This window comes from Bos javanicus, chromosome 5, assembly GCF_032452875.1.
Source record: "Bos javanicus breed banteng chromosome 5, ARS-OSU_banteng_1.0, whole genome shotgun sequence".
Taxonomy (NCBI): Eukaryota; Metazoa; Chordata; class Mammalia; order Artiodactyla; family Bovidae; genus Bos; species Bos javanicus.
In genome coordinates, this window is record NC_083872.1 from 88,820,123 (window position 1) to 88,836,014 (window position 15,892).

The 15,892-nt window shown below is 39.7% G+C and overlaps 1 protein-coding gene across 6 annotated transcripts in view; it reads left to right on the plus strand.

Annotated features, from left to right (window-relative positions):
* The window catches only part of ABCC9 (ATP binding cassette subfamily C member 9), a 156,665-nt gene that overhangs the window by 46,850 nt on the left and 93,923 nt on the right, over nt 1-15,892 (plus strand). For all 6 annotated transcript variants that reach the window (XM_061417661.1, XM_061417664.1, XM_061417660.1 and 3 more), the window contains 2 exons: nt 4,669-4,777; nt 10,955-11,062. In XM_061417661.1, the coding sequence (XP_061273645.1) occupies nt 4,669-4,777; nt 10,955-11,062 (217 nt within the window). The remainder of the gene's footprint in view (nt 1-4,668; nt 4,778-10,954; nt 11,063-15,892) is intronic.

The following is a 15,892-nucleotide window of genomic DNA, read 5'->3' on the forward strand; positions in this document are numbered from 1 at the left end:
ATTTTACTAATGTGCCACTATTTTACTAAATTCCATTCCATGCTTCAGAGAAGTGTCTTTCCGTGGGTCCACATTCAATTATTAAGTGGTTTAGGTATCTTGCTAAACACTGGGGATGGCAGCGATGAAAGATGGAGTGAGATCCACAGTAGTCCACAGTCTAGCTGGAGAAACTGGGCAGGGAAGCTAGTTTACCATGGTGCGTAATGCTGTGATAGAGCACTGCTCAGAATGCATGGGCCGTATATAAGGCTCACTGAAGCTTATCGAGAAGGAAGGGAGACAGTCTAGTCAGTACCTTCTAGGGACTAAACTTAATTGCATGTAGTGGGAGAAAGGTCCTGATGTGGCAAGCAATAGGGGATAAAGCTGGAGAGTAAAATCCCAGTGAGCAGATAGAGGATGCCAGTGATGCTGAAAAGTGCAGGGTGGCCATTTGTTATTTTAAGGCGAGGACTGTTTGAACAGATTTGCATTGTAAAAATACGACCCTGGCAGCATGGTGGCAGTTACTTCACCCTTGGTCAGGATTCATGCATTTTCCATAATTGTTTTGCCTTTGTGAGTTCTAAAAGGCCCTCGTATGAACAGGAAATGCTTTTTGTATTACCTATTTATTCGGTCAGCAGACATTTCTTGAGGAATTGCTATGTTATATTTTTGGCACTGGGCTAGATTCTGAAGATGAAAATCTTGTTTTAAAGACTTCACAGTCTAGTGGGAGAGATAGTAACAAAACAAACAAAACAGCAGTTCAGGGGACCCTTAGCCAGAGAGCCTGGAATAATGGGGACAAGGGAGGGGAAATGGAGGGGGAGGTTCAGAAAAGTGCTAGTATTGGGTCCTCTGAGGTTCACTAATTGGAGATCCAAAGTGGGATCTTATGAAAAGGAAAGAAAGTTCTACCCATGCTCCAGTCACACTCTTTCACGACCCCGTGGACCGTAGCCTGCCAGGTTCTTCTGTCCATGGGATTTCCCAGGCGAGAATACTGGAGTGGATTGTCATTTCCTTCTCCAGGGGATCTTCCCAATCCAGAGATCCAACCCATGTCTCCTGCATTGGAGGCAGACTCTATCACTGAACCACCTGCGAAGACCTTCAGCCAGAATGGGGCTCGTTAATTTCATAAAAACTTCAGTAAGATTTGCATGTGTGCTAGAAATGGAAAATTGAGTTAACTGAGCTTACCTGAATGTCTGAATCATTGGTTTGTACCTTCTTTGACTGATTCAAACAGCATTCATGGAGTAATGTGTGCCAGGGGCTACTGGACTTAGAGTTACAAAGACTCATGAACCCGGCCGTGTACTTTGTATACACAGACATAGTGTGAAGTTGTTTAAAAGGTATTCCTTTGATTGATAAAGCTGTACTCCTTAAAATCCAATCTCTTCAAGACATTAGAACAGAATGACAAAGTCTACAAAAGTAAAGAAGGGAACGTCATTTCATAAGGCATTTCTACACCGTCTTTCAAGTCTGTGTGATCAGGCTTTGCTGTCAAAGACTTAAAGAGAGTGCAGAACCCAAAACTCTCTTTTTTTGGTTTTTTTTTTTTGGTTCTGAAATTATTTTTAAAATATCAGTAATATATATACAACATACAGTTTATCATTTAAACCACTTGAAGTGTACAGTTCAGTGGCTTTCAGTATGTCATGTAAACATTACCACAGTCCATCTCCAGAACTTTTTCATTTTCTCAGATTGAAACTCTATAATCACTAAACAGTAACTCCCCTTGTGCCTCTCTTCCCAGGCCCTGGTGACCACCACTGACTTTCTGTCTCTATGAATCCGTATATTCTAGCTACCTCATAGAAGTGGAATTAAGTAATTTTTGTTTTTTTGTGTGTGTGCCTGGCTTATCTTATTTAGCATAATGTTTTCAAGGTTTATTATCCATGTTGTCATAATTCAAATATATTTGAGTCAGGAATTCCAGAACCATGGAAAAAAAGTATGGCAGATGCTCAAAAAATTAAACATAGAACTACCATATGATCTAGCAATTCCACTTTTGGGTGTATACCCAAAAGAATTGAAAGCAGGGACTTGAATAGATGTCTGTACACTCATCTTCATAGCAGCATTAATCACAATAGCCAAAAAGTGAAACAACCCAAATGTCCATCAACAGATGAATAAACTAAATACAGCATATACATACAATGGAATATTATTCTGTCAAAGGTTTCCTTAAACATTTCTTTTTAGTGAAATCTAAAAAATATTGGGTTGGCCAAAACATTAGTTCAGGTTTTTCCTCAAGATGTTCTGGAAAAGCCTGAACAAATGTTTTGGACAACCCAATACAACAAACTCATGAACATAAAAAAAAAAAAGAGGTTCACAGATATATAGAGAACTAGTGGCTCTCCATAGTATTGTAATTACCACTGGGGAAAGGGAAGGAGGGAGGGACTACAAAGGCATAGGGCATTAAGAGGTCCAAACTCTTATGCCTAAAATAAGCTACAAAAGATATATTGTATAACACAGGTAGTATAGCCAGTGTTTTGTAACCATAAATGGAGTATAACCTTTAAAAACTGTGAGCCACTTTACTGTACACCTATAACTTATATAATATTGTATCAATTAAACTTCAATTAAAAATTATTTCTCATATGAAATTATCATATACATACTACTACTGATATATATAAAATAGATAACTAATAAGGACCTACTGTATAGCACAGGGAACTATACATAATATTTTGTAATAAACTACAAGGGAAAAGAATCTAAAAAGAAGTATACGTGTATATATATATATATTCAGATATATATATCTCGATTCCTGTGCTGTACACCTGACACTGACACAATATTGTAAATCAACTATTGTTCTTGCTGTTGTTTAGTTGCTAAGTTGTGTCCAACTCTTTGCAATCCCATGGACTGTAGCCTGCCAGGCTCCTCTGTCCTGGGATTTCCCAGGCAAGAATACGGGAGTGGGTTGCCGTTTCCTTCTTCAGGGGATCTTCCTGACCCAGGGATCAAATCCAGGTCTCCCACATTGCAGACGGATTCTTTACTATCTGAGCCACCAGGGAAGCCCAAGAATACTGGAGTGGGTAGCCTATCCCTTCTCCAGGGGATCTTCCCAAACCAGGAATTGAACTAAGGTCTCCTGCATTGCAAGCAGATTCTTTACCAGCTGAGTTACCAGGGAAGCCCCTACTTCAGTTAAAAAAAAAAATTTTTTTTTAATGATTTGTTTTATGTAAATGAAATTTAGAAGTTAATAGATAGACTGCCCCAGTGGGTTTTATTTACCTTCATGTTTCAGAAGAAAGTAAGCAGTTTCTGTGGAATACAAGGCTATAGGGCTTAAAGTTCATGGGCAACAAACTGAATCAAATTTACTTTTCTTCTCTTTTTTATTATCTGTCTTTTTAAATTTTGTATTGTCTCTTGTGTCTCCTGCATTGCAGGCAGATTCTTTATCATCTGAGCCACCAGGGCATCTCCCTTTGTTAATAACTGCTGTACAGCAAAATAATTCAGTTATACATACAGATACTTTTCTTCATTTTATTAGTCTGTCACAAAAACAAACTACTGAGACCTACCTGGGGGCACTTGACTACCAGCTCAATGAAAAATAAAAAAGAAATCTTTCGTTTCAAGTATATATTTTCTAGTTTCCTACCAATGGCAGTTTTTCCTCTATAGGTGATGCTGCCTGTACCAAGCCAGTTTGTCTACTATTAGCATCCTAGTGTGTTAAAAGGAGCATTTCTCGTCTTTCAAGTTCACCGACTTTTCTTTAGTATATCATGTTATTGATGGAGGGGTGTTTTCAAGTTATGTTATTGTTTTCTTTGATTCTTTCTTTTTACTCTGATGCTGTGTTGCAGGTTTTAGAGTGGGTGGGGTCAGTGGGGCAAGGGGTCTTGTGTCCAGGCTTTGGAGAACACAGGAAAGGATGTTTGTGAACTGCTCTTCTAGAGCAGGACTTCTTAAACTGTATCATGCTTATGAAGCATCTCTGGATCCAATTAAAATACAAATTTTGCTTCAGGAGGTCTTGGGGGGTGGGGGCCTGAGATTCTCTGTTTTGAGGAAGCTCCCAGATGATGTTGATAGCACTGATCTTGGCCGACATTTTGAGGAGAGGGCCCTCTCTATGCAGATTGTTGGAATATGGGCAACATATAAATAATGCTTATGCAAGGTTGTATAGTGGGTGAGGACCCTTGATCTCTGTGTTATATGCTACATGCTTTTACTTACTTCTCTGTACCTTTTTTCCTCCTCACTTTTAAAATTAGAAAAATGATACTTCCTTAGTTAGTAGTAGTATTAGTTTTAACCACCTTGTTTCAAGTTCCTCTGCAATTCTGTTGTCTTTAACAAGAAATACAGTTGCAAAAAAAAAAAACCCAAAAAACAGTGCAAGAGTGATTTGGTTGAATTTAGTTTCTCGTTTTTCTAGGATTCTTCCATTTTAAGCACTGAAAGGCTCAAGTCCCACGAGGCCATCAGTCCCTGGCATTCCCTTGCTGAATTCCCAGTTGGTCTTGAAAAATGATTCTTAGAGCTGACTTGCTTACCATGGAAATGGTTGGGGGAAAAGTTTGTTTACTTAGGTAGAACTTCTTGGGTGGTGGTTTTATTTTTAACCCTTATCCTGTGCTTGTTTGCCTTTTGCAGCGTTCAGAAGCTGAATGAATTTCTCCTGAGTGATGAGATTGGTGAGGACAGCTGGCGAACTGGTGAAGGGTCTCTTCCATTTGAATCCTGTAAGAAGCACACTGGAGTCGTAAGTGTTTTGCTTGTTACGGGAGCTGTGAATAAGGGACCGTCCTGAGGATGGATAATTTAAAATGCGTGCAATTAGAAGAAATTGTCAGCTTTACTTGTAACCTATTTGAAGAAAAGGGGCTTCCCAGGTGGCACTGTGGTAAAGAACCCACCTGCCAATGCAGGAGACTTGAGACGTGGGTGCAATCCCAGGATTGGGAAGATTCCCTGGAGGAGGGCATGGCAACCCACTCCGGTATTCTTGCCTGGGTAATCCCATGGACAGAAGAGCCTGGTGGGCTACAGTCCGGGGGGTGGCAAAGAGTCAGACATGACTGAGTGAGCACACACATGAAGAAAAATTACTACCTGCTTCTGCAACAAACTTATAGGTTTAGAATCAATAAAGAAATATATAAGGCTTATCTTTATAAATTATCAAAAGGTTATCCCAAGAAGGACAGCTCATGTTTAATTCAAAAGGAAACAGAGAGGTTGTCTACCCCAAGCTTTATATAAAAATAATACAAAATAAAACTCATGTATCATATTCTTATAATACCTTTAACTGTATTATACTTTTTAGTTTAAAACTTGCTTTTTGATGCCTTATGTCTTTTGATTCATTTAATATATTACATTACATTAACCTGTATTATTTTCTAGATGAATAGTTTTATTTGCATGTTGTTTTAGAGTCATAAGATTGGTGAGTGACAGAGCCAGAATTGGGTCTTCCCTGGTGGCTCAGTGGTAAAGAATCCACCTGCAATGCAGGAGATGTGGGTTCGATCCCTAGGTCAGGCTGATCCCCCGGAGAAGGAAATGGCAACCCACTCTGATATTCTTGCCTAGGAAATTCCATGCGCAGAGGAGCCTGATGTGCTGCAGTCCATGGAGTTGCAAAAGAGTTGGACATGACTTAGTGACTCAACAACAACAATAGTCAGAATTAAAACCCAAGTCTTGTGACTCCTGAACCAATTAGTTCATCCATTTCAGAAATATTTACTCATATCTCTGTAAAGCCTGGAAACAGTTGATATTATTTTTCATATTTTACATGAAATGTTATAAGTATTATATATTAGCTTGTGTTTCCAGACTTAGAAACTGCCCTGTGCATTGTGTCAAGACCTGTCGATGTAGCTCTGAGCAAGGCAGGCAGGATCTTTCTTGTCACAGAGTTTGCTTTCTTGAGGCAGGAGTCAGATGATAAAAAGTAAAAAGATGAGATCATTTCCCTGTCGGAAGAAAATTAAAGAAGGTGTTAGAGAGCGACTGGTGTCCTCAGAGCAGGGTAGTCATTCTCCAGAAGGTCCCTCTGAAGAGCTGTCATTGGAGCTGAAACCTGTTGGTACCTCTTCTGCAGAGGCCTAGAAAGGGGCCAGATGATTTCTCGGGGAGAACTAGCAGCTGCTGTGACACTGAAGTGGGAATTAATTTGGTGTGTTCAAAGAACAGAGGGGCACTATGGCTGATGCCTGGTAAGGAAGAGAGAGATAAAATGAACTAGAAGCAAGGATTAAGTGCTAAAAGTTGCTTTGGTTGTGTCCAACTCCCTGCAACCCTATGGATTGTAACCTGCCAGGCTCCTCTGTCCATGGGATTCTCCAGGCGAGAATACCGGAGGGGGTTGCCATTTCCTCCTCCAGATAATCTTCCCAATCCAAGGACCGAGCCTGCATCTCTTACATCTCCTGCATTGGCAGGTGGGTAAAGAACAAGGATTGCAGGTCCTTTAAACCAGGGAGAGAGTTTGGATTCTATTGACAAGCAATAGGAAACCACTGGAGGGTTTAAAGTAGGGATGCATATAATTTTGTGTATATGTTTAAAGGATCACTATGACTACTGAGGGGAGAGTTGTCACTGGGGACAAGAGTAGAACAGATGGACCAGTAAAGAGGTCATTATAATGGCGTAGCAAGAAATGGGGATGGTTAGAATTTGTTTTGGTTGCAGTGGACCTTGTGAGAAGTTATCAAATTCAGCATACATTTTTTTGGGTGGAGCTGATGGAGGCTTGCTGATGGATTGAATGGAGATGAGGAAGGAGAAAGAAGACTCAAGGATGAATCCTAGGTTATTGGCTTGACTACTGAGTAGATGGCAGAGTCAATAACTGAAATAGGGAAGCTGAGAAATGAGTAGGTTGCTGTTGAGATGGAATCAAGAGGTATATTTTGCACATGATAATTTTGAGACATTTATTGGCATCCAAGAAGAGAAGTCACCCTTGGAGATGTAAATTTAAGAGCCATTGATCATCAGATAATACTTAAAATAATGGGACTAGATTATACCACTTTCTTGAAAGCTGTGTCTGAACAATTCATTTGAATCAGTTCTAATGAAATGGATGAAACTGGAACCTATTATACAGAGTGAAGTAAGCCAGAAAGAAAAACACCAATACAGTATACTAACGCATATATATGGAATTTAGAAAGATGGTAACAATAACCCTGTGTACGAGACAGCAAAAGAGACACTGATGTATAGATCAGTCTTAGGGACTCTGTGGGAGAGGGAGAGGGTGGGGAGATTTGGGAGAATGGCATTGAAACATGTATAATATCATGTATGAAATGAGTCTCCAGTCCAGGTTCGAAGCACGATACTGGATGCTTGGGGCTGGTGCACTGGGACAACCCAGAGGGAGGGTATGGGGAGGGAGGAGGGAGGAGGGTTCAGGATGGGGAACACAGGCATACCTGTGGCAGATTCATTTCGATATTTGGCAAAACTAATACAATATCGTAAAGTTCAAAAATAAAATTTTAAAAATAAATAAAATAAAATAAAATTTTAAAAAAATTAAAAAAATAAAATTAATATGTCTATTTCATAAGAATAATGTAGAAAGGAGTTTGTCTAAAATTAGTTGCAAGTTAATAATTATTTATTTACTATTAGAGAATATGTGAATATATCTACCATTTGGGTAACAAAACAAAAATGGACATGCAGTCTCCTGACAGGAAGGAGTTGAGGCTTGGAGAGCCTTCATAGGAAGTTATTCTGCATTAAATTTTCTTCACAGTGTGTTTAAAACTGCTAAAAATACTTAAGACAAGCACTGGGCTGTCTTAGACTTGTTGATTTCTTCTGCTTTCCTGAAGTTATTTTTTTACTCCCTGTTATTTTGTTAAGCAGGTGTGATTTTTTTTTTTTTTTTGTCTGAGAAGGAACTACCACTCATGCTTGTAGATACTGGAATGACAAAGTCTGAGATGCTTGTGTGCTCTTGTGTGGACATGGATACCAAGATGGGAACACGTCATAGAGCATCTACACTTTGAGGCAAGAGGAAACTCAGGCAGTTGATGAGAACCAACCTTGTCACCTTTTGGGTGATAGGTTCCCAAAGAAATTATTAGATCATCTTTCAGAGACATGGGGATGAGTGGAGGGAGATGACCTCAGGAGAAGGGACAGAGGAGGTCACGTGTGCAGAGTGAGGGGATTCTGAAGAGTCTTTTGCATGAGAGGAGGGATGCATGAAAAGTTGAACTGAGTGAAGGTTGAATGGAAAAAAGAATCCCCTTTAGATGCCTCCAATATCTTTGGGGTTATTGAAACCAGACTGGACTTCTGATGTCTTTTGGGGCCATTCATCAACTGCCGATGCGCCAAACCACAAATGACAAACTTTTAGAAATGGAGAGGAAAAAAAGCTATGTGTTTGAAAAGAACACGAATGGAAACTCCTTCTTGAGAGTGCTTAAGAAGCTATGTATTCTGTAAAAGCTTAGAGCTAAGTGGTTTTGGCTGCCGAAGCTCCTTGGAGAATTAGTGACTTTCTAGTGCCAGAGCCTCTTCAAATTACATCTGTGAGATTCGGACTCAAATCTCTGTCAACACGTCTCCTCCTCCCACCCCTCTCCTTAGGTTTGTGAAGAACATGAAGTCATCCCTTTGGGCCTCTGGGGGCGATACTACTATAGAAGTTAAGACTCTAGAAGACAGCAAATATATGTACAGATGTAGACAGGTCTTGTGTGGGGAAAATACTCAGCTGAAAGGATAGTTAGTGACTCTCTGCCCCATCCCCTGTGAGGTTATCTACGAGGACTCTGAGAAAAAAAACAAAACTAAAAATGTCGTGAACGTTCTCTTTTTTTCTCTCTTTCTTTTTCAAGTTTAAAATGCATTCAGCAGTTTCTGTGTGACAGAACCGTTGCTAGTTCTCCGTGGCTTTTTAATCTTCGTATTGATTGGCATGTAGCCTAGCATTTGTTACTTAATTAGTTTGATTACGGTCTGAGCCACCAGCAAAGCCCTAAAGTGAAAGTGTTAATCACGCAGTCATGTCCAACTCTTTGCAACTCTGTGGACTGTAGCCCTCCAGGCTCCTCTGTCCATAGTATTCTCCAGGCAAGAATACTGGAGTGAGTAGCCATCCCCTTCTCCAGGGGATCTTCTCAACCCAGAGATCGAACCCAGGTCTCCTGCACTGCAGTCAGATTCTTTACCATCTGAGCTACCAGGGTAATGCGGTTGATACACCAATGGATGTAAACTGGACAGCATTATCTTGTTGGGATTAAATTGTTGATTATTTGAGGTCATGCATGATTCTCATAATAGAACTCGACAGATTTATCAAAAAAGCTAAACCTAATGTTCCAAAGCCAAAAAATTAGTTTTTCAATTATAGAATCTTTTGTTTTTGTTTTCTCTTAGGTTGTTTGATAGTTTTGAAGTGTATTTATCTTTGGTAGTCTCCGTAAGTACTACAGATAGTTATTTATGTTAAAATAGTTGCTTACAAGATTTCTGGGACAAATTTTGAGCTTATATAATTTATGACTTAGAGGTTAACAGAGCTGAATTTCCTACCTTTCTTCAACCATTTGTCTCTATCTGTGTGAAATTAAATTCAAAATGAGAGAATAACAGAAGCTTCTAGTCATGACCTAATTCAAGTTTAAGTATAGGAAGATTGTCTAGCCTTAGCTGACATCCTCTGTATTATGGATGCTTTAGTACTTTGGCTCAGAACAATAATGCTATAATATTTGAGAAAGACTAGATCATGCTGTAGTGCTTACAGATCTCCTTATGAAATAATACGGGCTTCCCAGGTGGCGCAGTGGTAAAGAATCTGCCTGCCAGAGCAAGGGGGTGTAGCTCAGAGGTAGAGTGCATACTTCACATGTACAAGGCCCTGGGTTCATCCCCCAGCTCCTCCATCTGTGTCTTTCGGGCTTCCCTGGTGGCTCATATGGTAAAGAATCAGCAATGCAGGAGACCTGGTTTCAGTCCCTGGGTTGGAAAGATACCCTGGAGGAGGGCATGGCAACCCACTCCAGTATTCTTGCCTGGAGAATCCCCATGGACAGAGGAGCCTGATGGGCTACAGTCCATGAGGTCCCAAAGAGTCGGTCATGACTGAGCAACTAAGCATAGCACAACCAGTGCAAGAGATGCAAGTGACGAGGGTGCAATCCCTGGATCAGGAAGGTCCCCTGGGGGAGGAAATGGCAACCCACTCCAGTATTCTTGCCTGGAAAATCTCATGGACAGAGAAGCCTGGTGGGTAACAGTCCATGGTGTCACAAAGAGTCGAACATGACTGAGTGACTGAGCACACATGAAATAATATACATGTTTGAGCAAAGAAATCCTAGATCGTTATGCTTTTTCTCATCCCACCATGGATCTTCGGGTGACATGTAGACTCATCTGATTTATGTGAGTGTATCAGACTCAAAATCCTCATAATTCAGAGGGTGACCAAAAATGTACTGTTGGAACGTTTACAAGCCTGATGGCCTAACAAGTAGACTCTAGTTTAAGCTAAGTTAGCCTGATTGTCTTTTGCCATGGCACACACTTTTTTTAATCGCCTGGGTCTATTCATCCAGAAAAGTAGAGAAAGACTAGCCAGAGCCTAGTTTGGTGCTCAGCATTTTAACTTCCATCATTTACGAGTATCACATCTTCATGTTTTCATTTTTCTTTAAAAAGTTTGTGAATTAGGTTTAAAATGAGTGCATAACACTTTTTGATTATTGTTTGCTTTGGGGGGGAGTGGAGGGATGCCATAGAAATAATTAAAATATGACATTCACTTTACTTCTTTTTCTTAGACTCTAAATGCAGCGGCAACCTTGTGAGTTAATGTTCAGTAAAACCTCAGTTTTTTTCATAGCACTTCAACTTGTGTTCTTTTCCGTTTGGAATGCAGCAGCCAAAAACTATAAACAGGAAGCAGCCTGGAAGATATCACCTGGACAACTATGAGCAATCAACACGACGTCTGCGTCCCATGGAGACGGAGGATATTGCAATAAAGGTTATTTTATTTCCTGGATTTTTATATGAATAGAAACATTGGTGTTACCATTTTATGGTGAAGTTCTGCCAAGTGTCCCATGTCGTGTCTTTAAAGTCTCTCTAGAGTGGTCACTCATCCTCATAACATTTTCAGAAAATATTCTGCTGAGTTTATGATTCTCAATGCTGCCTAACGTCCCAACCACAGCTTTGCTCTAGGAGTATGTTTAAATATGGAGAAGGCAATGGCACCCCACTCCAGTAATCTTGCCTGGAAAATCCCATGGATGGAGGAGCCTGGTGGGCTGCAGTCCATGGGGTCGCGAAGAGTCGGACACGACTGAACGACTTCACTTTCACTTTTCACTTTCATGCATTGGAGAAGGAAATGGCAACCCACTCCAGTGTTCTTGCCTGGAGAATCCCAGGGACGGCGGAGCCTGGTGGGCTGCCATCTGTGGGGTCGCACAGAGTCGGACACGACTGAAGCGATTTAGCAGCAGCAGCAGCAGCATGTTTAAATAACTGGAAGATGAATCTTTCTTCTGAATCTGTGGTATACAGGATACACCTAGTATCCAGTGTATTTCCTCTCATACTCTTACTTCATCTACTCTATGTTAATCTCTATAAATTAATTTATAAAGAATGCTGACACTATAGGTCCAGGTTTAAGGAAGTAGATTACATAGCAATTATCTTCAACCAGGCTTAGACCAGGGCTGTATCTGTCCACCCAGCTTCCCAATATGGCCTTTGACTCATTTCAAACTCAGACTTTCAAAAAAATTTTATCAAGATATAGTTAATTTAGGCTTCCCAGGTGGCTCTAGTGGTAAAGAATTCGCCTGCCAATTCAGGAGACTTAAAGAGATGTGGGTTCAATCCCTGGGTTGGGAAGATCCCCTAGAAGAGGGCATGGCAACCGACTACAGTATTCTTGCCTGGAGAATCCCATGGACAGAGAAACCTGGTAGGCTACAGTCCATAGGGTCACACAGAGCGGGACACGACTGAAGCAATTTAGCATGCACGCACAGCCATGGTAGATTTATAAAGTTGTATTGATTTTTGCTGTACAGCAGAATGATTCAGTTTTACATAAACACACACATATATACACACTCTTTTTCACATTCTTTTCCATTGTAGTTTGTTACAGAATATTGAATACAGTTCCCTGTGCTATATAGCTCTATATTGCCCAGCGCAGGTAGAGTGAGAGATGCTCAGGGAGGTGTACAGTTAAGCCAAGAGCCACATAGAATTCTTCTCTCTCTCCTCATTGCCTGATGCTGTACCTGTCCCACAGTAGGCACTTAACAATTGGAGTAAATGTGTTATTTGATGGAATAAGCTAATGCTGGCTTTCACTTTGTCATTAATTTGATGTGACTTTTGGGCAAAGTGCTTGTCCAAGCCATGGTTTGCCCCATTGAGGTGGGGATGCCATACCTACCTCAAGTATGATTACTTTGAGGATAAAATATATCACCTGTGAATTTCAAAGAGCTGTAGTGATTCTTAACCTTGGCTGTATGTTAGAATCACCTAGAAGTCTTTATATATGTAAAACCTGGGCATCATTTTTGAAAACAGCTCTAGTAATTCCCTAGACAATTATAATTTACCAATAGGATTTGAACTAAACTATGAAAAAGTAAGTTTACTAACTAACTAAACTATGAGAGACTAGAAAGGATCCTCTATGCTGCCAATTCACAAATATGCCCAGAAAACAACTTATATTAGTAACTAAAAAATCAGTTTTTTAATTGGCATTTTCTATGCAATATTGTGGGAACCTAAAATATACATATTTTTCCATGTGCCTTATTCAATTTATTTTTGTTTTGAATGGGAAAAAAGGAGGCTATCATGATTTTTTTCCCACAGAATTGACCCTCCATGCACCAACTCCCTACCTCCAAAAAACAAAAAACAAACACACACAAAAAAACCTGCATATCAATGGCCTAGAGTCCCCTGAATGGGCACGATAATTTCAGCCTTGAATTCATTGTTTATTCATGGTGGAAATAGCCAATTGGTAATTAACTCATTTGTCTTTTTGAATCTTTTTTGTTGCAAAATATAGAAGTAAATATAACATATATGTACTGTTAAATGAAAAAGTAAACATTTGTGCAAATATCACCAACTTCCTCCAAAGACCCTCCAACACGCCTTTAACTTCACTGTCTTTATTCCTCAAAATATAATTACCACTTTGACTTTTATGGTCATCATTTCCTTGAACATTTTTGCTATGTATGCCTCCAGTATTCTTGGGCTTCCCTGGTGGCTCGGACAGTAAAGAATCCGCCTGCAATGCTGGAGACCTGGGTTCTGTCCCTGAATTGGGAAGATCCCCTGGAGGAAGGCATGGCAACCCACTCAAGTATTCGTGCCTGGAGAATCCCCATGGACAGAGAAGCCTGGCGGGCTACAGTCCATGTGGTCAAAAAGAGCCCGACAAGACTGAGCGACTAATCACAGCACAAGCATAGTGCATGGCTCCCTAAAGACGTACTTCAGCTTTCTTTCAAGTTTGAATACATGCATGTATATGTGTGTGTTTTTCTTCTGCTGCTCAGCATTATGTGGATATAGTTCATCCTTTTTACTGTATGAAGCTGTAGTTCATTTATTCTCATCATTGTGTAGTGTTTCATTGTATGAATATCCCAGAATTTACTGATCCATTCTACTTTTGATGGGCTTTTGGTTAATTTTTATTTTGAAGCCATTGTGAAGAATTGCTGAGTCATGGGATCTGCACATCCTCAACTTTCCTTCATAATGGCCAACTTTTCTCCAAAGTGATTGTGCCAGTTTACGCTTCCATTAACAGTGACTGAGAATTCCTGCTGGTCTCCATCTTCCCCAGTGCTTCCAATATTTTGCGAAAACACATGTTTTGTATTGGGAGGTAGTGCTAATGTATCTTGCTGTGGTTTTTATATGCATTTTTCTGATTTCTAATGAGGTTGAGCATCTTTGCCAATGTATATATTGGCCATTTGTGTTTGGAGCTCCTTTTGTGAATTGCCAGGTTATTTGTTCCTCTTTTTTAAAAAAATTCTGAGTACTATTAATACTTCTTTGGCAGTTGTATATGTTGCAAAATTCTTTTCCCACTTTGCAGCTTGGCTTTCCACGCTATGGTATTAGGAATTCTTAATTTTAATGTAGTCTAGTTTATAGAGCTTTTCCTTTATGACTAATGCTTTGCTTTTTGCCTCTTTTAAGAAAACTTTCTCTACCAAAAGTTATAAAGATGTTCTATATTGGTTCTTAAAAATCTTTGATGCTCTGCCTTTTCCTTGTATTACTTTAATTGATTTAGAATTGAGTTTTGTGTTGGTAAGAAGTCAGGTTGAGATTTAGCAGGGAAATCAGTAATAAATAATTTTAGCCATAAGTTTAGCAGTAGTAAACTTCCTGGTAGTAATTTTACTGTACTCAGTAGTAAGTCAGTAAGGTCAGACTTCATTTTTTATGTGATGTTGGGTTGTCCTGTATCAATGTATCATATATCAATGATACCATGTATCAATCTCGGTCCCCACTGACTTTTAGTACCGTTTTGTGAGTCTGGGTGAACTCCAGGAGTTGGTGATGGACAGGGAGGCCTGGCGTGCTGCGATTCATGGGGTCGCAAAGAGTCGGACATGACTGAGCGACTGAACTGATCTGAACTGTCACATACATTTCCTTGTTTATTTTTCTTTGATTTATTTGTCTGTTCAATATTCCACTGCTGTGATTATTACAGGTTTCTAATAAATATTGACATTTTTTAGGACAAGTTCTTACACCTTATCTTTTTTCTTCTAAAATGTCTTAGCTATTCTTGGCCCTTTTGAGGAGAAAGAAACTTAGATCCTCCAGAGCTTACATTTCTTTTTGTACTTCTCTCAATACTTTAACTAGACATTGCCTCACTCCTTGATTTAATGAGGTTTTCTTACAAACTATTTTATTCAGCATTTTTGCTTCTTTTCAGTAGGAGGAAATGGAAATGGTGTATGTAAGGTCCCACCTTTAAATTTTTAAACAATTATTTCATATTCAATACCCTGTAAATAAAACCATAAGAATGTTGAAAGGAATATCAGAAAGAATATGCATATGAATATATATAACTGAATGATTTTTCTGCTGCTGCTGCTGCTAAGTCACTTCAGTCGTGTCCGACTCTGAGCAACCCCATAGACGGCAGCACACTAGGCACCTCTGTCCTCGGGATTCTCCAGGCAAGAACACTGGAGTGGGTTGCCATTTCCTTCTCCAATGCATGAAAGTGAAAAGTCAAAGTGAAGTTGCTCAGTTGTGCCCGACTCTTAGCGACCCCATGGACTGCAGCCCACCAGGCTCCTCCGTCCATGGGATTCTCCAGGCAAGAGTACTGGAGTGGGGTGCCATTGAAACTAGCACAACATTGTAAATCAATTATACTTCAAAAAGAAAACAATTATTTCAACTGAGGTGAAATTCACATAACATTAAATTAACCATTTTCAAGTTAACAATTCAGTTGCATTTAGATTTACAGTGTTCTGCAACCATCCCCTCTATCTGGTTATAAAATATTTTATCACCTCAAGAGGAAACCCCGTACCTATTAATCAGTCATTCCCTACATCCCCCTCTCTTGTGTCCCCACCAACCTCCCATCTGCTTTCTGTCTCTGCAGATTTACCTATTCTCAATATTTCATATAAATGGAATCATAGAGTAGGTGACTTGGTGACTTTTTGTGTCGTGTTTGTTTCTGTCTTTACATTTTTTTTCTTTTTTTAAAATTTTGGCTGTATGCGAGCTCTTTGTTGTGGTGCCTGGACTT